Genomic DNA, 22,942 nt, shown 5'->3' with positions numbered 1-22,942 from the left:
GAAGTATCAATTTTTTATTTTAGAGATCTGTCTTTGAATATATGGAAGCCATCCTGATTGCTGAAGTTCTCAGTATGTCTGTGTTTGCCTGAGAGACGCACCTGATCACATTTTTGCAGTGTTTTGAGTGTGACTTTTAGTTTGTGGCTCAACGGCTTCTAACACAGTTTTCAGTAACAGCGCATCTCTTCTGAAGATATCACAGATTATCTACTGTATCTTTATACATCACGGAGATGTCCTGAAAATGAATTACTGTTGATGGTCTGGCCTTTGAAATTACTGAAGTGTGAGGATTGTGAAAGTTTGTGTTAATTAACAATAAATCAAATTTGTAAAAATCTCCAAGTCAAGACTGTTTAGGCGATGTACTTGCAAAGTAAAGAAGAAACTTCTTCAGGAGAAGGGAAGGAGGAAGATTATATGAACAGAAGTGAGGGGACAGATGTATGGGCATGTGATCCAAAATTGGGGATCTCTGCCGCTCAGATCATATGACTGAACAAGAAAGGTGGAGTGGCACTGTTACATTTTGCCTTGGTTGACTCTTTTCCTTTAATTACAGATACCAACAACTATTTTTAAAAATCTTTTTATTATTACAGTGGTTCACTGAAAAATATGTGCATGTGTGTGCACATGTGAATTTTTCTCTGAGGCAATGCTGGAAAACTATTAACAAACAAATAACGTGGTCAAAACCCAGACAATTTAAGATAAGACACTGCTACTTCTTGGTGACTCTTTACAATTGTTACCAACAGTGTAAACCTGTGAGCAGCATATTCATGTTTGGGGAATAAGAAAGTTCAGGAAAGCCTTTTGTAGCTCCCTCATTTATTTTTTCCCCCAAGAATATTCTGTGGCATGACACTCCTTGTTTCCAGAAATGCTCCTATTTTTTTCTGCATTAGACTTAGGTCTGCATTTTCTTAAGGATAGACTGTTGATAACAACTCATTTGAGGTAAACAATATTTGCTGATTTTATTTTATTTTTTTATTTTAAGCAATAGAGCATTATCTTCAACTACATGATAGAGAGGGATTGCTATGCAAGAACACCTTGACCCTGAACCTTTTATTAGAGTGAGCAGAAAACAAATAAATGAATAGGAAGAAAAGGCTTTTGATACGAAAATGACAAAATGAGATGAAATAATTCTAATGGTGCTCTGAGACTCTCGGTGCTGTGTGCGTTCACTGGGAAGTCGTGGTGAAGCACCAAGGAACTGGGACTCATAGATACATAATTTAGAAAGTTTTTCTTTGAATAAATGATAAGTGTTTATTAAATATTTGTTTTATTTCAACCTACAGAGCATTTTGGCTTTCCAGGAATTAATTCTCACTTGACAAAGAAGAAGAAACCTAAAGTATTTGTGACAGAGGGGAAGGACGTTGCTTTAACTGGTGTATGTATTTTCTTCATTAGATCTAGTGTTCTGAAAGCCATCACAGCTGAGAATATCTATCAGGTAAGAGTTAGTGACTTCTGTTCTTTGTATGTAATCTTGTTGAAAATTATTTTTCATCTTGGGGTATTTACTCTCAGCACATAAGTTGACGGCCTTTTACATGGTGAAATGAGCAAAAGGACAGTTTGGCTACATGAAATGCAGGGCAAAATGGAGGGGAATGGAAAAGCTGACACTGTGCAGTGGCAGCAATTTGAAGTATATCATTGTGACGAGATAATGCTATGACAATTTGTGATCATGCAAGATGATGAAAAGTAACTGGTCACCTAAGTATCAAGTTTTTAAAGCAGTACTGGATTCTACATTAAGCAAACAAAAATGCTTTTATTTTTATGAGTGTATAAATAAGTTATACACAAACAACTTTTTATCGGTGAGAGAGGTCTCTTATAAAATTATATTTTGGAAGTTTTTATGACAAACTGTGACCCTCTGCGAATCTCACAGGCCGTGCTAAGAAGAATTCTTGTTATTGCATGAAATAGTAGTGCACTCACACATACTTGTAATTTTTGAGATGCTTAGACTGTAGGACTGGGAAAAAAACCCAAAATGTTGTTTTCCATTTTAATATTTATTTTATGTCTTTTACAGGAAGTAAATTTTAATATGATGGATGTAGGCCGAGATGGCTTACTAAAAAGTGTTGAGCAGCTGATATTAGAAATCTTCATTCCAGCCTTACGAATTACGGATTATGGCTGGGTTGGACTTGGTGAACATCAACAAAATGACAATATTAAGAAAGAGTTCCTCACTTCCATTGAATCGTTTGTTAGTGTGCTCTCAGGAACTCAGCAAAGTCTGCTGGAGAAGGTAATATATTCAAGCAGCAGCTGGGAAACAAGCTAGCTGTGAAATGTCTTGGCCTGTAGTTCTTAAATTTACTGTTTTTGTAGAATACTTGTAAAATTGCTTTTGTTAAGCTGGTGAAAAGAAACAATGTTTCTAAATATTGCTTGTTGTCATCAACAACTTGATATACGTGGATCTGTGGCTTTAGCATCTGTGAAAGTTTATGGTTTTAACAATTCTGCAGCTGCTTCTGTTTTTTTTTTTCATTCTGGTGCCAGTTCCTTTGAGCTATTCAGTTCTTTGGTGGCCTTTCTTATACCAAGACAATTAACATAAAACAAACAGTTACTTCAACTGTTAAGTCTTTTTGAAGGAAATGACAAGGAAGCACAGCTGCTGGGTTGGTGAGTTGTTCAGATTCTGGAGTTCAGTTCTAGGCTCAAAACAGTTTGCTTTAAATTGAAGTGGGAAGATGAAATGAGATATCCCAAGTAAGAAAATCAGTCTTTGTGTAAAGTTCCTGGATTACTTGTCACAAATATTTCAGCATTTTGGAGTTCCTTAACTTGTGTTGTAGATCAGTCTGAAGAAATGTGAAACTTATGATCTGAAGAATCTGAAAGGACCTGCAGATTATCTGATGGTTGCTAACAGCACAGAAGATCTTGAGAGAATAGAAGTCTGCATGAAAGGATGGACCAAACAGATTCAGCAGGTAAATAATACACTGGACAGAGCTGAAATATGACTGATACGCATATTAGCAGATGTTGAAGTTAATCCTTTTGGCATATAGCTATCTACCTTTCCATAAAGATAAATGTGATTGATACCTTTATCTTAAGTTATTTTTGGTGTGTTTTGTGTGCTTTCTTTTCTAAATCAGAATATTACAAAGAGCTTTTTCCATCCATTTTTATATGGAAAGTACAATTTTATTTGGAGGCTTAGTTCCCTGTTATTAATAATTGCCTCATCCATGCATTGATGAAACCTCTTCACATGGTTTAAAATACTGTAAGGTCAGTATACTTTTTACAAGTGCCGATAAAATTAATAAGTAAAAGTTAGAGTTATTTGTATATATATATAAAAGTCCTAGTTATTTTCTGCTTTTCTGGGGAAAGGAAAGCCATTTCTACAATGAGAGATGTGTGCAAGCAGAGCCTTATTTATATTTAAGCTTATAATAACTTATTAATATAGACATGTTCTCACATTGTCTTTTTTTCAAAGGGACTTGAATTTGCATTTCCTCTTACGACTGTGGCTTCATCATTTTTACAAACAAATTATTGTAAGAACTATTATTATTGAGTCAAACTAAAGGTCCTTTTAAACCAATGCCATCTCTCTGGAAATGGGAAACAGTTGATGGTGGAGAAAAGTAGAAAAGCAGAGTCATGATAGTGGTACCCACTAGATAAGGATCACAGTAATTATGCTCCTTCCTATTAATACTTCAGCATTTACTGTAATTTCCATCTGTCCATACTGCATTAGAGAAAATATTCTGACTGTGGTTATGTTATGGTTACTGAGGTTCCTCTCTACTTTGTAATACACTCTTGGAACAAATGGTCTACTAGAAAGATTCACCTTAGCCAAGAAATAGGTTTTTAATTCCTAGTAGATTTAATGGTCAAAATCATACTATGAAACCAGCTTTGTAGATTATTTGCAGAAAATTTCTGTACCAGCATTCTTGAAATACTTGAAACTCAAAACTCAAACTCAAAACTCAAAACAAAAGAAGGCTAGACAAAATTAAAGGCCTGAGTATATTAGGTGGTGGCTAGGCTAGGTGATTTATCACAGGAGTTAATACTGGGAATTAAATCATGAATTAAGCCACACTATCCGTACAGATAAAAGTATTAGTGTCAATCACTAATAATACTGTATGATAAAAGATTCTTGCAGAAAATGACCAGTTGAGGAAGGAAGCTGACAACCTTGGACCACGAGCAGAGCTTGATTACTGGAAAAAAAGGTTGTCTAAATTCAACTACCTTATGGACCAGCTGAAGAGCCCAGATGTGAAAGCAGTGCTTGGGGTGCTCACTGCTGCTAAATCCAAGCTGCTGAAGGTTTCTGTTTTGAATTATGACAGATGTAAAGACTAGAAATTTTCTGTGTAACCTACTTCAATTTGGTAATGTATATAATATTGCTGGTGAACAAAATACTGAAGTATCTTTGACTTTTGTTTTCCTCTGTCTTACATATTCCTCACTTTAAATATACAAAGTATAGATCTAGTTTAATTTCTTGCAAATGACTGGAAAACCCCTTTGTCTAAAGTACAAGATCTGTGCTTTTGAACTAATTTAAAGGTTATTGACAAAAAAGGATAATCTCAAAATTTCATGGTCAAAATAGTATTTGAAATATGTTATTTAAAATTATTATTCTTCAAACTTTCTGTTCTTAGAATTGGAGAGTGCTGGACATTCGCATCACAGATGCAGTAAATGAAGCTAAAGATAATGTGAGATATCTCTATTCCCTGGAAAAACATTGTGACCCATTGTACAACATGGACCCTGTAAGCAAAACATTTAGAATCTCATCATTAATCTCTGGAGCCAACTGAAATGAACAGTCTGTCATTTATAGAATCAGTCTATAAATTGCATAGTTAGCAGTTTAGTTACGCGTATTCAGTTTGAGACTGTTCAGATATGCTGAAAGTTGGCTGAAACGATTATAAAAGATTTCAGTCTAATGATGAAACTGGATTCTGTGCTATGGGGTCAAGTAAAATATTTGACAATTAAAAAACAAACAAACAAACAACAAAACACTTTGTAGAAGATGATGGTTGTGTTTTTCTCTTAGTGTTGGTGTACAGGTTATGCTTAGGCTAACATTTATAGGGCAGTTTATGGTTTATTGGCACAGACTCACAATGCAGTCTGTTTATTTCCCATTGTGGCATAATGATAAAACTGTTTTGCACTGGTGATTCCGAGTCCAGCATTGGAGGTTCACTAATGAAAGATTGGTGTGTTAAAGATACAGAACAAAGCACAAGTAGGCATGCTTGCTACTGGCACTGAGCAGGGCCTGTTGAATTTTATCTCCACTGTCCTCCCCATTGCAGATTTTGTTATAAATACCAGTACTGTACGGAAATTGTTCAGTCGTTGAGAGGCCGTGAGGCTTAATGCAGTGTTACAAATTTGAAATAGGCCCTTGTCACTATCATGTTTATCTCACTGGCTGGAGTTCTTCCAGCCAAGCTGACGTCAAAATTATTTTCCCCAAATTGGACTTGTAGAGGTGGTGATGGTAGGACAGGATTCACTGCAGGAGAGGCCCAGGGAAACAAGAGTCAGACACATTAGAAATACTGTGTTTATATCTATCCTGGACTCTCTAAATAGATGTTGAGCTAATGTATGATAACAGAAGTATTTTGCTAAGTTCAGATACTGTGTGTGTCTTTGCAGGTGTCCATGGTGGATGCTATTCCAGGACTTATAAATGCAATTAAAATGATTCAGAGTGTCTCACTGTATTACAATACCTCTGAAAAGATCTCCTCATTGTTTGTGAAGGTAGATGCAGACAGTGTGAAAATTGTCAATTTTTTTTTTTGCTCTTGTTGGTTGAATGAAAGAGAGAATACAAAAGGAAAAAGCAATTAAAGAGCTCTTCTATTGGTCAGTATAATGCTATATTTTGAATGTAGAGAGATTTGGGAATAATGATAAACCTTTGAAGTTAGAACTTATTTTACTAGGAATAATATGGAATTGTAAGAATTATCTCATGCTACTTGAAAATCAGGGCTAATATCAACTCTGATATGAGTAGATTTGAAGAACTTTTTTATTAAAATGATTTTTCCTACAACAAACTATGCTTTGCAAAAGTGCTTATGTTAACATAACCTTTATATTCCCACCTCCTTTAGATTGCTTGCAGAAAGAACTAGAGTTGGAGGGACAACTTGTTCTTTTATTTTCATGGTCCCATGGACCCTTGGTTTATCTTTTGTTTCAGAAATGTCAAAATCTTAAAAAGTTTTACTCTCAATGCCATTTTAAGGTTGTTACAAGGTGTTCAGGTTTAGGATGGATGGATGTAGCTAACCAATGACACTGTGGAAGCGTAGTAATCTACAGGCTGAATTCTGCAAGGAAGGCATGTGGTCTGTGTTGATGGTGTTTGGCGTTGCTAATTTGCAGGTCTTAGGCCAGTGGAGTAAGAGGTGTGGAATGAGACTGAAAGAAGGGTAAGAAGAGGGTAAGAAGTGCTTTGTCTTGAAGTGATTTTTCACAAGGTTAAAACTGCTTTTAGGTCACCACTCAGATGATCACAGCATGTAAATCTTATATCACTAACAATGATACTGCCACCATCTGGAATCAACCTCCAGACAGAGTTATGGAAAAACTACGTGCAGCCATTCGGCTTAAACAGGTAGGTAGGGCAGGAGAAAAGCAGAATATCGACTGAGATTTAAGTGTGCATGATTAGCAAAACTGTTAATTTTATACAAGGAAGGAATGTTATCATGAAGGAAAACGAAGCAACTGAAAAATGTCCTTTGACACTGGGTTGTTTTTGTTAGAGCTAATGGAAAAGTCAGTCCAGTATCTGATTATTTTCTGGAAGCATAGATTTCCATACTTAAGCTAACTTAACTATGCTTCTTAAATGATGTCTACTTGTTTTTTTATATCTGAGTTTCTCTAGAAAGCTTATTCTCATATATGTAATAGAAATGAAAATAGAGAGCCTTGCTGTTCTAAATGTTTTCTGAAGACGAATCGACAGGCTATATCTTTAGAAAGAATGATGTAACAAACAAAAATCTGGTTGTTTGCGTTGACTAGACTTACTGGGATTATAGGCTACACTTTTTTTAAAAAACAATTCCATGATCATTTGGGGATTTTTTTTTTACCCTTTAGAATTCAGCTAATTCAGGTTGAAATGGTCCTCAGCAGTTTTCTAATCTGATCTCTTACTCTAAGCCAAGGCAGAAGCAAGTATGAGTTCAAATGTGGTTGTCTAGGACTTTCTTCAGTCCTGCCTTTGAAATTTTCCAAGGCTGGAATCTGCATAGCCTTTCTGGGCAACATCTTCCACTGCTTGACTCTCCTTTGAGTGAAGGATTTTCTCCTTAACAACCAGTCAGAACACCTCTTCTGCTTCAGTTTACACACTGTCTCGTGGCCACTGTCTGTATTCTACTGGAAAGAGACTAGCTTTGTCTTTTCAATAACCTCCCTATAGGTATCAGAAGGCTCACAACAGGTTTTCTCTGTTATTACTTTTTCATTTCTTGATAATAACATGCGTTTATAAATACAGAATTTTATCCTGACACCTTTCTGAAGCAACAGGTCTTTCATAGTTACTGCAAAAATTAATATAAATTTATGACTTCTTACCATCAGAACAAACTGTAAACGTGTGTATTTCTATTAAGATGTAACAGATTTTTCATCTGGGGATTAAAATATGTTGAGGGATTAGGTTTTGATAATTACCAAGTCCAAAAGCTTTCATAAAATCAATAAAAATCTGAGTCCTTTGTATTAATACCTGTCAGTTGTGATTGTTGATACGTATATTTGATAGAAAATAATGGAGCTTGTATTTGAAGTACTGCTCTTGAAAGAACCATTTCCAGCAAGTTTGTTGCCTATTTAATTTGAGAATAATTTAATTTTAACAGGTTTGGAGTTAAGTTTGTTCTTAGCTAACGAAGCACAATGGAAAATTTAAGTTGCAGTAGAATAGCATTTTAGCTTCAGAAGAGATTTATTCTGAAAAGTGATGTTGGAAATACGTTTACTTAGTAAAAGTGCTGAATACACAATCATAATTTTCAGTCTCTGAAAACTGAAATCTGGTTTGTCATGTTAGATGGTCAGTAGACCCATGTCCTGTTTTAAAAGGAAGGGAAGAAAATACCACACTGACTAAGGATGGAGTGCACAAATACATCTATGCAGTTTATTGATTTGATGAAATGTGTGACCCCAAAATAGTACTGTTGCAATGTTTGTTTATGGATCAAAATTCTACTTACTGTTGAATTAGAGGAGATCATATCTGTCTGCATAAATTTTATTCTACCTGTTAGCAATGTTGTTTTTTACATGCTTGAAATTCTTCTTTGAACTTCATTTTTAGGAGTATCAAAATTGCTTTCGTAACATGAAGACGACTCTGGAGCAAAATTCAGCTGAAAGACAGTTTGATTTCAGTGAGGTGTATATCTTTGGAAAATTTGAAACCTTTAACCGACGTCTGGTAAAGATAATAGATATTTTCAATACTATGAAAACCTACTCAGTTCTACAAGAGTCTAAGATAGAAGGTTTGGAAGAAATGATCACAAAATATGAGGTACATAGTAACTTTTGGATATCGTGTCAATCTGACTTGAAATTGAAATGTTAAATAATTTTGAAAATCAGCATTTATCAAGAGAGAAAATAATTCTGCAAGCAGTGCTAAAATTGCTAGGAAATAGTTAATATTGTAATGTGAATTACAATATTACTGGGATGTGAAAAAGGGCAGGTGGCCCTGTGAAGGAGCTGTTTTAAAATCAAAGTTGATTGAAAAATCAATGAAATAGGAAGAATTTACAAGAAGAGTAATTGGTGCCCTAGTTCTGTGTTATGGTCAGACAAAAAAGTGAGATATACAACATCTTTCTCTTTAACAGTGTTTTGTTGGCTATGAACGTGTACTGTGACCACTTCATCTCTGGCCCATTGCTCGTGGGGCATCTGGTCATTGCCTGCCATAGAGGCCAGTTCTGTTACTCTGGAGGCTGTTGCTGCAGTCAGATTTTCCTTACAGCTAGAAGTGAAATCACATCCAGTTCAATGATGCATTTCTGCGAACAAATTTTGATTTCTTGAAATAAGTTATTTTTAACAAAGAGAAAGAAAAACAACTTGGATTCTCAGATTTACTCCATTTCATTAAAGAAATAGCTTCATTTCAGCAAAGCAGATTATTAAATTTATGTAAAATTCTACTCATCTAGAGCATTGCCAATAGCTTTGTGTTTCATGAAAGAAACAAAGTGTTAAGTCATAGATTTTTAGGGTGAGGGAGGGGAAGAAATGATATAGCTTGTTTGCTCTGGAAAGTTATCCAAGTTTAGGCTTTTTTTTTGTAAGTTACTTATCTTATTACCTTTTTTTTTTTTTTTTTTTTTTTTTTTTTTTTTTTTTTTTTTTAACTTCTTTCCTGGGATATTTATTTACAGCAAAGTAATAAAATTGAGGCTCAGTTGGCTTATGGTAAAGTGGTAGAAGTCTGCTGTGCTGAACATGTGTTGAACTTCATAGTTGCCAGTAAGCTACTAGCAACCTGAACAGTGATTCATTATCAGAAATCTTTAAATGTGTGTACAGCTCATGGGAGATGCTGATTAAGATGTGCTTTTGTTAGAGTGAACAGCAGCTATGTGAAGGAAGGAATGATAAGACATGGGCTATTAGCATGCTGCACCTTACTGTGATTTTTAAATAGTCTGTTTTTCTATTAAATGAGTTAGAGACATGGAAAATACTATTATGAAAATAAACTGTTAATTTTGAAATAAATCTAATGATCTCCTGCATGAGAAAATGTTTAATGGGAAGCAGTGGGTAACAAATGCCTTTTATGGAGTGGAAGTCTGAATATCCTGCCAATTCTAATTGACTTAAAGCAAAAGTAAATAAAAAAAACCTAGAATTCATATGGCCATTGCTCTAGATTGTTTCCTGCAAGTATGTCATTTATGTCTTTTGCTTATATTGCTCATCAAATAAAGATAACTGATGACTAAGTTAAAATGTAAGTATGCACAACTCATAAAAATTCATAAATATTTTGATGTGTTTCTTGGGACAATTTTATGGTGATAATTCTGTTTTTCTGTAAAACTATTTAGAATATTGTTGACACCATGAAGAAAAAGGATTACAATTTCTTGGATCAACGGAAGGCTGATTTTGACCGAGACTATGAAGAGTTTTGCAAAGAGATAAATGATCTACATGTAGGTTTTATCAATCAAAGAATTGAATTTACTAACAATTCCTGAAAAAAATAGTACCTCTGAGTTACCACAGAAAAATTATGGAAATCTGAAGATTTCTATTCTGAAATTGAGAAATAACTTGAATGCTGGTTATTATCCAGCATTTAAACCAGGGAATAGGCAAGGGCTTCTTGTTATTCTATTTGAATGTAATAGTGGGAAGACTGACATAAAAATGCTTGATTTAGTTGGTTGAATGGAAATACACAGTACAAATGGCTTAGACAAATAACTTTCCCTTTGTTCTGATTTCACAAAGTGATGGAAGAAATGTGTAGGGGTTTAAGTGCAAATTTAAATGAAACACTTCACTGGCTTTGTCTGCCCAAGAGTTAAGCCAGCATTCTTTTAGGGTCCCAGTATGGTGGAACCTTTGATGGTTCAAAAGCCTTTTCTGATTGCATAGCTACAGAGGGAACAGTGGAAGGAAATGCCTTGAAAGTTGACTGTATTTTGTTTGAAATGGGTGGGAAAGAGTGAAAACTGATACTCACTGAGTAACTTTCACATAAACTTTGTTCTAATATAATACATTATAAATCATGTAAAATCACACCTGGTATATTTGAGGTACGTGCCTTATGTCTACTATAGAATTATTTGCTCTCCTTCAGGATCAGTTAAAGACTTTTATGGACAACACCTTTGAAAATATTCTGAACACTGAAAGAGCACTGTGTATGTTGAAGAAATTTGAAAGGTACTATGTCCTATTTACTTTGTTGGAATTCTGCCAGAAAATGGAAATGATACTTTGAGAATGGTGAGAAAGCAGGAAATAGAACAGGTATCTCCTTAAATACAAAGCAAAATCAATTTAATCTCCACTCCATCAACTGCTCAGCTCTGGTAAGGGATGTCTGTTCAGTTATGTAGATTAATAAAAAAAAAACACATATTTTTATGTATCAAAAATGTAATGAATGGACTTCATGTTTTAAAACTATTATATGTATGGGAAAACTTTGTTCTGTTAGCATATTTACCTTAGTTTTCTTCTTGAATAACGAAACTAATCTGTTAGAATGCTTATATTAGGAAATGTTAAAATTTGTCTTGATAAATTCAGATTATTTCAAAGCAGTCTCAGTTTTTCTTGCACCAATTTTTTTTTTTTTTAACAATATTCTGCTTAGTAGAATAGACTGCTAGTGGCAGATTGGTTACAGTTTGCACATAATTTTAGTTCAGTGTTTGAAAACAGTGACAAAATGGAAAATGTGTAGGCTTACTTGGGAACTTCTATCATCTGGCCTAAATCTTGGTTGCTTGGAATCAAGTCGTGACAGTATTTGTTCAAGCTTTAGTGGAAAATCTGCTACTAAAGTAGTTATTTTCAAATGAATGCAAGGTTGTCTGGGAAAAAGTTCCAACAACGCATGAGAAGAATTTCTGAATTTTTCAATGATTGTTCTAATTATTATTTTTCTAATCAGATTACAAATCCCTAACCTTGGCATTAATGAAAAGTATCAGAAAATCCTTCAAAACTATGGATATGACATAGAAGCAGTCTGTAAACTCTACAGTAAGCAGAAGCAGGATCCTCCACTGGCTCGTAATCTGCCTCCAATAGCTGGTAAGATTTTGTGGGCACGCCACCTATTCCATAGGATCCAGCAGCCCATGGATTCTTTCCAGCAGCAGCCAGCTGTTCTGCAAACGCCGGATGGCAAGCGCATAATCCACAACTACAACAAAGTAGCAAGAGTTCTTATGGAGTTTGAGGTGATCTATCACAGGGGATGGCTTCAGCAGGTAAAATAGCTGATCTTGATTAAAATATTTCTCTTTAAAAATATGCTAGGTTTTTGCTGATGGTAGATCAGTACAATCTAGGTTTGCAGACCAGACTGGATTCTGATTGTGCTAGGCATCACTAAAACACTGGGTAGCAGCAGTTCGAAAAATCTCTGGTTAATAGTCAAGTATGCTTAGCTGGCTTTAAAAGTATGATTCTTATGTTTTAAAGTGATAATCCACATTTGCCCTCAGTGTGGGCATATGTATAAAAAGCATCCAGTCTCAACTAATAGAGCATCTCATAGAATTAATAAGATATTAAGTGTGCAAATGTATTTTGCACCAATTTGCTTCCTGTCAAACATCTGTTCAAGTAGAGCACTGTAGTATAATATTCTTCAGAAAACACGGTTTGCCTTAACTTCTAAATCTCATTTGACCAATTCGATTTCTTGGTTTTTGTATGTAGAACCTCTGACTGCCTTCGTATTATCAGGTGGTTTCTTCAGACACTACTTTCTAGCTTTGAAATTTCTGCAAGTTTCTACTGTGCTATACACACGTTTTTCTCCTGCAGTTTCTCTGTTGCCTTGGCAAAATCACATTGTAGAAAAATTGGCCTCAGACTCTTAAATATCAAAAGAAAGGAATCGAAATCTCCTAAAAACTCTCTTGAAGGTTCTGGCTCAGTTATCAATGCAGCTACTTGTTCTTGTAGCTGAACTCCATCTTCTGTAAAATATGAAGAACTCTGAGGCTGATAAATATCAGTTTTCTCAAAATTAGTCTTAGACTAGAAGATCTGAGGCCAGAAGCTTCTGCTGTCTCTTGTCCAATCTAACACCAATGCATGGGGCTTTCTCCTGAAATAGTTCTTGCCTACTCAGTAGTCTCTTTTTGAGGCTTTGAAGTACAGACTGATGTAGACATAAATATCAGAGAACACAAGGTGGAGCTCATGCTCTGTTCCTGAACAAATGTAAAATGGGAGGTGGGCAAGTGTCATATGTAGAATACAAATGCAGTAGAAATAGGGCTGTGGCATACTAATTTTTATCCTTCTATTCAGTGGAAATAGATAGGTTTAGTGGCTCTTTCTTTTTCTCTTTTTATTTTTTAACCTTTTGTGAATACCAACCATTTTGTTATCTGCTTCTTTTTACTGCATAAGTTTTAAAGCCATAATTTTCATACTATGCATAATTCTACTCGGACATATTAAACTAATAGAAGATGTGAAATTTACTGTAGTACTATGACAGTGTAAGATTCTTGCATTTAACATACCCCTGATTTTTGTTAACAGTGTGTAACATCTTAGTAATGAGAACTGCCTAAAAAAACCCCCACGTTTACAAACATAAATGGGAGAGGAAGAAAGTGAAAGTAAGATTAATGAGTTTCCAAAGCCCAGAGAAGAATTGAGTAAGATCTGGCGATGAACATTTTGAGAAAAAAATCAGTTGCCATTTGAGGCAGTTGTACAGAGTAACTGGCTGTCAGTGGGTAGAACATGACAACTTTGTTTACAACATTTGATGTTAACTTGAAAATTGTGTAAAATTGCATTGTAACATATGAAACTGTTGAATCAAGGAGTATTGTCCACTGTATTTTAGACATGGAAAGAGGATGCAAAGTTTCAGGGAATTACATAGAGAATGATGAAGTGCATGGAAAAAAGCAATGGGTTGTGAAACTGTTACTTTAAAACAATCTCCAACTAAAAGTAAAGTGATGCATGACATTTGAGAAGTGAATAATGAGCTGAAGTTATGTCAGCAAAAGGACAACTTGAAAACAGGCATAACAGGAAGAAATGACTGATGTCAGCCAAATTTTCCATGAGTGATCTTCTTAAGAATCTTCTCCCCTCTAGTTACCTGGAGAACAAATGATATTGTTGTATTCAAATGAAACAGCTAAATCTATAGTGTGACTAGATTTCCCTTTTAAGAATAAAAGAATTATGACGAATGTGAATTTTAATCTTTTTTTTTTTTTTTTGGTCACAAATTGCCCAGAAAGTTTGATATAATTAGGAATTATAAAGCTGTTAAGATTGCAGAGTTATATAACTGTTAGATAATGGAAAAGAAGCTAAAGGAGAAACGAGGAATCAGTTATAAAAGAAGTCTAAAGAAATTATCCAAGTCTAAACTCAATTCATCAAGGAGGTGCGCAGCTTTCAAAATGTGCATTAAGTTTTATGAAAATGAGACTTAGGAGAACTGAAGTCAAAATCTCTATGGTTTTGAATCTAATGTTTGCTTATGGAATGGGACTTAGGATATCCAGGAACCCAACAGAAAAAATGTCTGTCAGATGATGAAAGTTCATTTCATTGTTATGTTTTTGAGTGCATACAGATTGCATCAACAGTTTTATTTTTGATTCACCATATCAATCTTGATTGTCAGCAATACCTGATTTTATTGTCTCTTTGTACCAAATTGATATTTACCTCCAAATCAAAGTGTTTTGTTGTATTAGCTTGTCTTATCAGGAGTGATGACTTTGTTTCCTGCAGATTGAATTAACTAAAACAAGACTTCAGGCAGCTCTCTTGGTAAAATCTCCAGAAACAGGAGAGTTATTTGTGAATTTTGACCCTCAAATATTAACTTTAATTAGAGAAACAGATTGCATGGCTCACATGTGCCTTGATATCCCACCATTTGCAAGTGCTATTCAACAGAAGAGAGACTGGTATAAGAATATTGTCCACAATTTGCAGGTGGGTTCATTTTAGTTTTTTTATGTATATATGGCATATGTTAAAATGACTTGGCTCTACACACATGAGAATTAAAAAAAGATCAATATTAAGACAATATTGACAAGTTGGGGTTTTTTCTTTTCTTTCTTAAGACATTTTAAAAATGAATTTCCAGGCTTTGCATGTTCTGTGAAGTTGCTTAAAAGTTGCACAGGTTTAGGAAAGTACTGCAGAATTTGGGAAAGAGGTGAAGAGGGGGAGGGAAAGGAACTTACAAGATGCCTCACTCCATTGCTAGCTTTCTAAATGATAATCAGTTTATCTCTCATCCAACAATGGAGTCAATTATCGTTGACTTCAAGTCAAACAATACACTTGGTTTTAAGAGGATAGTTAGCAGATGGCGTGCTTTTAAAAAGTTCAAAAGATCCGGCAGACATCGTGTAGCAACGTAGTTCCTGCATCCGTGTTAGACGTAAATGTCTGTAGAGGAGATTAAAATAGAGCAGCTAAAGCTTCCTCTTCTCTCATTCTGTAATTCTTTTGGGTCATTTTGTCTCCCTGTGAACAGACAAAGTTCTAGATGAATGAAGACAAGGATTCAAAGATAAAGCATGTCCGGAAAAATAGCGTTTCAAAGGGCTACTTGATTCTGAAATGAGATAAAAGTGTCATGTTACATCATAAAGCTATTACAAGGGTATTTTCTTCCAAAATGTGAAAATAGATCAGTGGGTTAAAGAGGCGTTTAAAACTAAACACCGTATTGAAGCTCTTTTAAGACAGCTCTAATAAAACCGCTGAAAAGTTAACTTAGATGATTTTTTTCTTGGGATTTTTTTTCTCTGGGAACGTCCATTTAGGGAGTAAGATATTTACAAAAAAATCCTTCTTTATATCAGAAAAGGTGAATTTCCCTATGAATTAGTAATTCCACTATTGTAAAAAGCAGCAAACCTTGAACTTTTGCCAAAAATAATGGAAAAAATCCGAAGAATTTTATTATTTCTCTCTAATTTCAGTAATGTGGAATAATTTTATGTCTTAAGTCACGATGAATGTATGTATTTGAAGAGGTTTAGAACAGTGTGTATTAAAATGCTTTAATCCTCTGTTTCAGATGATGCTAGCAGAGTATAAAAGAATTAAACTAAAAATAAAACACCCTGTTGAACGATTGATGATCCCTTGGTTAGCAAATATAGATGATGCTGTCCAGCCAGGTCTGATGTTACTGACCTGGACATCATTGAATATTGAGAAATATATTGATACAATTTTTAGAAAGCTAGGTAAGTCATTTGCCTCTTTCAGTAATTTCTGCTTGTTTCTGTACAAATGCAAATTTCATTATTAAGCCTACTGCCATTTATATGATTTTTGCTTAATTGTAATTAGAATATTCACCTGTCCCCTTTACTTCACGTAAACTCTGCTTCTAAAAAAAAATCTTTATTTTTTTATTTTCTGACATCTGTTTGAAATTTTTTACTAATGTGAATGAGATGGCAGTAGGGTTTAACCAAGCATACGGTAGTATGCAGAAGTTCCTGTATATTCTTACATCAGAGAAAGATACCTCTTTTTTTTAATAATATCTATATATCAATATATTGTGTTTCTTCAATAAAAATTCTCAAGAAATAATATCTTCCCTGAGTTGGCACTGTTGCTGCTCAATAGCTTTTCCTATTACATTTTCTTTTTTTTAAGTGAGTCTAACACTGATGTCGTTTCCCCAAAAGATGTGCATGCTTTAGAAAACAGATGAGCTTTTATTCTGTTAGTGAGATTGCACTGATATGTATTGTTTCTGAAGCTGCTAAATTCCTTTTGCTTAATCTCTATTATTACATCAACTTAGATTGTTTTTTAAAATGATGTAAGTCGTAGTGGAAGTTTTCTTTAGTTGAAATGGCAAGTTAAAATGCATTTCAGATGCTAGCCTGACATTATACTCAATTTAATTTTGAATAACATAAGTCGTTTGAGTCTGGAAGAGGCACCTTGCTGTTATTTCAATTTCAGCATTGAAAGCGAATTTGTATAAAACTGAAAATTCTAGTTATTGGTGTCCTTTAACTATTATTTGGTTTCTAACATTTTTTGAAGGATGGTCATTTTGTTTATCAAAAATTTCTATTGCTATGGGGTTCTCTAAGTGGTAATTTATTCATGCTATAGGAGTAGTATTCCTGGAATGCCTCAGTTGAGTTTTGATGTCTTTATTTTTTTCCGTTTGTGTTTGAAATGCATATATTTCAAGTTAATCTTATATATTTGTGTGCAATTTTGCCTACTGTCTTTTAGGATATGTACAGAATATACTAGATGAGCATATATTGTTCAAAACACCAGTTATGAGTCCACTGGTGAACCTTGCCATGTAAGTTTAGGTGTTTGAAATAAAATGGATAAGATGTAAAATTAATATATAATTGAATATGTTATCTTGTTTGAGTATGAATTTAATCAGGGCTCTGCAAAACTGTTATTTCAAACTTTTAAGCTTGTTTTGAATCTTCTCTTTGCCTCAAAAGCTGAACTGGAGTTACTGCTTGATAGAGTGAATGACTTGATTGAATTTCGTATTGATGCTGTCCTTCAAGAAATGAGTAGTGTGCCGCTCTGTAAATTGCCAGAAGATGAACCACTGAGCTGTGAGGAATTTCTCCAAAAGACTAAGGTTATAGATAAGATTTTCGTAAAGAAGTGTTTAATATTTCAAATTAACATATTTTCCTTTTTTAAATGAGATACAATAATTGCAGCATTGGTGGGAAAATGGAGAAAGGACATCTGCAGTTGTTTTTTTCACTGGAACATTAAATAGGAACAGAAATACAAAATGCTATGATATCTGAGCTGAGGCATTCTTTCCTCGCTTTATTAATGTCAAGCCAACTTCTGCATGATATTTCTTCTATGCTTTAATACCACTCAAGTTCTTTTCTTTTGTGATAGTATTTTTTTGGTCATTTTTGCTTGTTAGTGCCCTTACATAACAGAATTGCCTGTCTGATGCTTGAGAATAGCTCCATAATAAGTGTACTTGGTTTCCTGGGAGAGTAAATACTATGGAAATGATTGTGTACTGAATATCTTTCAAAATCTGAAGCTGTCTTGAGTTTGTATATGCAAAATATGCTCAGAAGTACAAGGGTGAAAGTATTCTGGGAAATGCCACTTCATTTGCACCATCAAAAAAAATACTTCTGAATTTTGTTAAATCTCACTTTTTTTTTTTTTCCTTCACACAGTTAATAATTTTTGTGCTTATTCCATTCATGAATTCAACTTTGGATGGATTTTATCTCCTATCTGAGTGTAAAAGGAAAATACAGTTGGCTAATACTCCCTGTGGCACAGCCAAATATTGCAAAATAGAAATGATCAAATGAAAGGTTAATGTCTCCCATGCCTACCTTGGAAAAAATAAGAAAATTAAGCAGTACTTGCATTTGAGAGCCCTTTAACGCAGTTATGTATTGTAAACATTAATTCATAATAGCAACTCTGGATTAGTTGTGTGATTTAGGAAACAAGTCATAGCAATTTTATAATACGTTTATGATGTTTTATTTGGGACAACAAGAAATCAAAAACTAAATAGAAATAGGAAATAAAAATCAGAACAAACAGATTTTAAAATAACGTTGTACACTGATTGTGTTTTTCACAAATGTGAAGCCTTGAAATTTGTGCTAATAAAGGATGCTATGATTGTGAAGTAGAAATAAAACCAGGAACCATAAGAATGTATGTTTGTTTTGATCTGATAAATAGGAGCTCTGTATGAAAGGTTCCCAGACTTTACATTTTAAAAGCTCACTGGTGGAAGAAGCGGCTAATGAGCTGATTAACATGTTACTGGACACGGAGGTACAGGTCAAAAAAGATGAGAAGTCAGTTGTTTCCACTGGTGAAAGAAGGGGAAAAAGCACAGGTAAGATTGTACTGCTCCTCTGTGCTTATTTTTGTGCGTGGTCGATATTGTTGGTAATGTAGAGGGGGGGGGGAATGCTGTATCTCAGCTGGCTGTAGTATCCATCAATATATGATGTCTAAAGACTTCTGCTTTATGGATCATCTAATGATGGATCATCTAACAATCATCTGCGAAACAGGACAGTGTTGTCAGTCTAACTTTCATGTTCAAATATTGATAAATTGGAAACAGCTACTTACAGGCCTTGATTAAGTGCTGGACTTCCTAGAGAAAGCAAGAAAGATTGTTACTCCAGTTTGAACTGAGTAGAGAAGGTAGTTAGAAATAAAAGGACCAGCACATATAGGTACAGATGACAAATGAGTATTATTTGCACTTCTGTATGACTTACCTATGTTTCACACACCTATGGAAATGTTGCTTTATTATGTCTTCAGTTCTCCTACATAGATTTAACTAACTTGATTTATGATGTTTTAGCAACAGAGGAGGAAAGAAGATCAAAAAGCCTGACTTCCTCCAACAATTCAATTGAGATATGGGCTGGACTCTCTCCGTCAGCGAAGAAGAAGAGACAAGATACAGAAATATTAGAGGAAGAAGCCAATGAACTACTTTCTTACTTCAATGGTTGTAATGTTGATGCTCTTCTGAAACTCACTCGAAATACTCTGGAGAACATACGGAAGCGTGTCCATGCATCTTCTGTGATCAGCCTCCCAGGTAGCCATATTGCAGTACTTTGCCTGCTTATTTAGCCTATGGAAAGATATATGTAAATGTAGTATTGCAGAACTATATCATAAAAAGAGCCAGATAAGTAAGAGAAGGGAAGACAAGCCTAAGTGAGCTGTCTTGTTAAATCACAGTTGATAACACAGTATTTCTCCAGAGGATATTCTTTTCCCCTGTAAACACAAAAAAGTATCATTTTGATAAAGTTTCTTTTAGGACAGACCCTATTTTCTGGAACTGGTTAGTATATTTGGAGCTGGACTTGACATTTAAGTTTACCTGTTTGACCTTGACTTTTACATAAAACTATGAAAAAAAAGACAAGAGAGTGTTTTGTCTTTCTCTTACTAACTGCTTTCAGATCTTTCTACAGATTTTTTTGTTACTTATAAGAAATAAAAATAAGGGCATTTGGTTTTGGTCGCTATGGAACATAAACCAAACAATATGAAGAGTGGAGTTTTCTTGCCCAATTTAATATGCTGTCTGTGAGTACAAGCCAGGTAACAAGGTTTTCTGTTGAATTGAGCTTAGCTGCAGAGAACAAGTTAACAAGGAGTTTCATGAACAAAAATAAGATGGCACTTAGTTTTTGCCTGTGCTACTATGGACTTAACCAATACATCTTGTAAACTACTCATGACTTTTTTCTTTAAGAAATTACACTCATCACTCAATATTGTGCTGTAGGAAATGGTTTATATAATCATAAACCCTAGATGGAGGTCTTGAAATAAATGTGAACAACTTTTTTTGTTGCTGTTATTTTCTTTCATTTAGAAAATCACGATGCCTCTAAGAAGAAAACAAGTGCTCATCCTATCATTAAAACTAGCATTAACCTGTCTATCCCTAATATTGTCATGAAGCCTTCTTTGGATGAGGTACAGCAAACGCTTAACAAAGCTGTAGATAGTATTGTGAAAGTAATGAAAGGAGTTGGGCAGTGGAGTAAGGAGAGAATATCCAAGGTTTGTCTTTATAACTGTCCTTAATACAAAATTAAGGTTTAAAAACTACTGCAAATGGAAAATGAACTTTTATTTCTTCCACAGAAAGAACTGTTAGAGAGAAAATTAGCTATGTTGCAGTGTGAGAGTGGAGACAGTGATTCTGAAGATGGAATGAAAGAGATTGGAATGAAAAACACGCATGGTAATGATAAGCTCTGATATCGCTCAATTTGAGTTTTAGGTAAATGTGATTTATACAGTATGTGTAAAAGGATTTAGACCTAAAATACATCAAAAGCAAGGGAATAAAGACTTCACAGATTTTAATCCACCTTGGATCCACCTTGGAACTAGGATGCAACAATGCCAGAGCTTTTCCTACGTATAGCAATTAAGGTGGCATGAAGATATTTTCTTGTGGGAATTTGAGTAAGGAGATTTTGTTGTAAAATTCAGAGTTGTCCTGCTTTGGATTCTACTTGGAGTGTGTGGGAAACTGTTAGTTTGCCAGCTTTGGCGGCACAGCAGAAATTTTGAGTGAATTTGGAAAACAATTATAGTCACTGCCATTGCACAAAATCTTTTGTGATTTACCAGTGTGGTTTGTGACTTGGCATCTCAAGATGATCTTTAAAATTGTGTTAACATTCTTTTAAGAAGGATAAATTAGACTTAAACAAAAACTGTTGTTGAGTAGAGATATCTAGATAAATCTCAGTATTGGCGGAGAGGTTTGTGTGAAGGATTGAATAGACTAAAATTGCTAAAACTAATTAATATGTTTTGGGATCAGACTTGAAATTAAGTTATCAAAGACATTCATTTAAGCAAATTTAAGATACTTTTGTCTTAGGTTTCTGGTTTTTTTTTTCCTATCTGATTTTTTAGAATCAAACCAAATTAATTTTTCTACTTTGTACTTCAGGTAATTGAAAAGTATATAGAGTGTTTTTAGGGTAACATCCTCTAGTATATCTAAGAAGTAGGTAAGTAATCTTTGAACTGCATGAGGAATTAAATTAGTTTTTCAAAACCAAGATTTTCTCTTGCTTGAGATGCAATATGAATTTCTGAAAACTTCAATCCTGTGGGTATTTCCTAGCTAAAGGACATTCTGCTTATCTTTTATTATATATCTGTTATTCTTTTATTTTCAGGCCTAACCCTTTCAAAATAATCTGCTAGGATTTAATGTTAATTTCTATTTAAAATGATCAATTAACCAGAGTGTTTAGAGAAAAATGAGTTAGTTTTGTTAGAAAAACGTTTTGGGTGGAAAAGAGGAAGATTACCCTTGAAAAATTAGGGAGGAACTTGTTCCAAATTTCACAAAGAGCCTGGATGAAGCAAATTTACCAACAGTGGAAAAGTTTGTGAATGTGTGGTAAACACATTGGCCACCTAGATTTCTAGTTGTCTTTTCGATTAGTAAACACAATTTTAAAATGTATGCTTATTGAAAAAGTCTTTATTTTTGCTGGTAGCAATTTGTACTAAACCTGCTTTTGTATTTGACTTTGCCTTTGGAGATGGGGCATCAGATACAGCATCTCTCAGTTTGTCTGAATCAGTGCAGAGCAAGAACTACTTCAAGAGTGTTTCAAATAACAAAGAAATTATTAAACTGGTATCTTTACTCACCACGGCTATTAATTCTACAAAAAAGGTAAGACAATAGGGATGTTAATTTAAGTTACTGTCTAAAGCATATAAATGTACCGAATTTAATATCTTTGGGGGAAAAAGGATAGGCATTGAAAGCCCTGGTTAAGCATATGAATGAGAAAGCGTAGAGTGGTGGATGGCAGATGTGTTGCAAATTTACAGTTCTGCTTTGAAAGTAATGTTGGGTAACGTGTTTTCAGTGTTCAAAGATGCATGAGAGTTTGCATATTATTTAATGTTTAAGTCTGACCGAAAACATATCTACAATTAGTAAAACACCATGAAATATATCTTAACTGTAGTTGGGTCTGCATATTTAATATAGAAATGGTAGTAATTGCACGAATGTGTTAAATACAGTTTTATTCATATAGAAGTTGTTAGTGACTGAAGAATCACTTTATTGTAAAATACTTTAACTGATTAGACAAATTGACTGTGGCTAGCAAACAGTGCTAAGGATTATGATTGCTAATGAGCCTACTTTAGCATAAGTTTACCAGCAGCCTTTTGTTTTACTAGGATGAGGCAAACCTGCTCCTCTTATGAATGAATGCTTAATACACTAAGAAATTATGTGTGATGTGTGGTTTGCTAATCTTTTTGTGAACTTGTAATGTGTTTCAGGAAGTTCTTACAGCTATGGAGAGTTTTAGTTGTTACCACCATATATGGCAGAGGGACAAGGAGAAGACCATTGAAAAATTCATGATGGGAAACCCATTACTCTCTGAATTGGAATCTCAAATTCTACTTGTCAAAGACTTAGAGATGAAAGTCAGTTCTGAGCCTGAATACATCTGTGTGGGAGCTATTGCACTGTATACTGGTA

At 34.4% G+C, this 22,942-nt stretch overlaps 1 protein-coding gene across 1 annotated transcript in view; it reads left to right on the top strand.

The window, feature by feature from the left end:
* The window catches only part of DNAH5 (dynein axonemal heavy chain 5), a 104,220-nt gene that overhangs the window by 5,333 nt on the left and 75,945 nt on the right, over nt 1–22,942 (top strand). Inside the window, exons 4-23 of the mRNA XM_042839650.1 lie at nt 1,322–1,477; nt 2,075–2,296; nt 2,853–2,990; nt 4,189–4,365; nt 4,710–4,823; nt 5,731–5,838; nt 6,584–6,706; nt 8,432–8,647; nt 10,197–10,304; nt 10,961–11,046; nt 11,783–12,104; nt 14,620–14,826; nt 15,929–16,100; nt 17,349–17,494; nt 18,595–18,730; nt 19,208–19,480; nt 20,273–20,463; nt 20,548–20,647; nt 21,987–22,111; nt 22,738–22,939. Of these exons, the coding sequence (XP_042695584.1) occupies nt 1,322–1,477; nt 2,075–2,296; nt 2,853–2,990; nt 4,189–4,365; nt 4,710–4,823; nt 5,731–5,838; nt 6,584–6,706; nt 8,432–8,647; nt 10,197–10,304; nt 10,961–11,046; nt 11,783–12,104; nt 14,620–14,826; nt 15,929–16,100; nt 17,349–17,494; nt 18,595–18,730; nt 19,208–19,480; nt 20,273–20,463; nt 20,548–20,647; nt 21,987–22,111; nt 22,738–22,939 (3,322 nt within the window). The remainder of the gene's footprint in view (nt 1–1,321; nt 1,478–2,074; nt 2,297–2,852; nt 2,991–4,188; nt 4,366–4,709; nt 4,824–5,730; nt 5,839–6,583; nt 6,707–8,431; nt 8,648–10,196; nt 10,305–10,960; nt 11,047–11,782; nt 12,105–14,619; nt 14,827–15,928; nt 16,101–17,348; nt 17,495–18,594; nt 18,731–19,207; nt 19,481–20,272; nt 20,464–20,547; nt 20,648–21,986; nt 22,112–22,737; nt 22,940–22,942) is intronic.

Source organism: Centrocercus urophasianus, unplaced genomic scaffold, assembly GCF_019232065.1.
Source record: "Centrocercus urophasianus isolate 14NV4802_14NV808 unplaced genomic scaffold, USGS_Curo_1.0 seq_11, whole genome shotgun sequence".
Lineage (NCBI taxonomy): Eukaryota > Metazoa > Chordata > Aves > Galliformes > Phasianidae > Centrocercus > Centrocercus urophasianus.
Note: the sequence above shows the minus strand (reverse complement) of the source record. Positions and strands in the feature narration are given on the sequence as shown.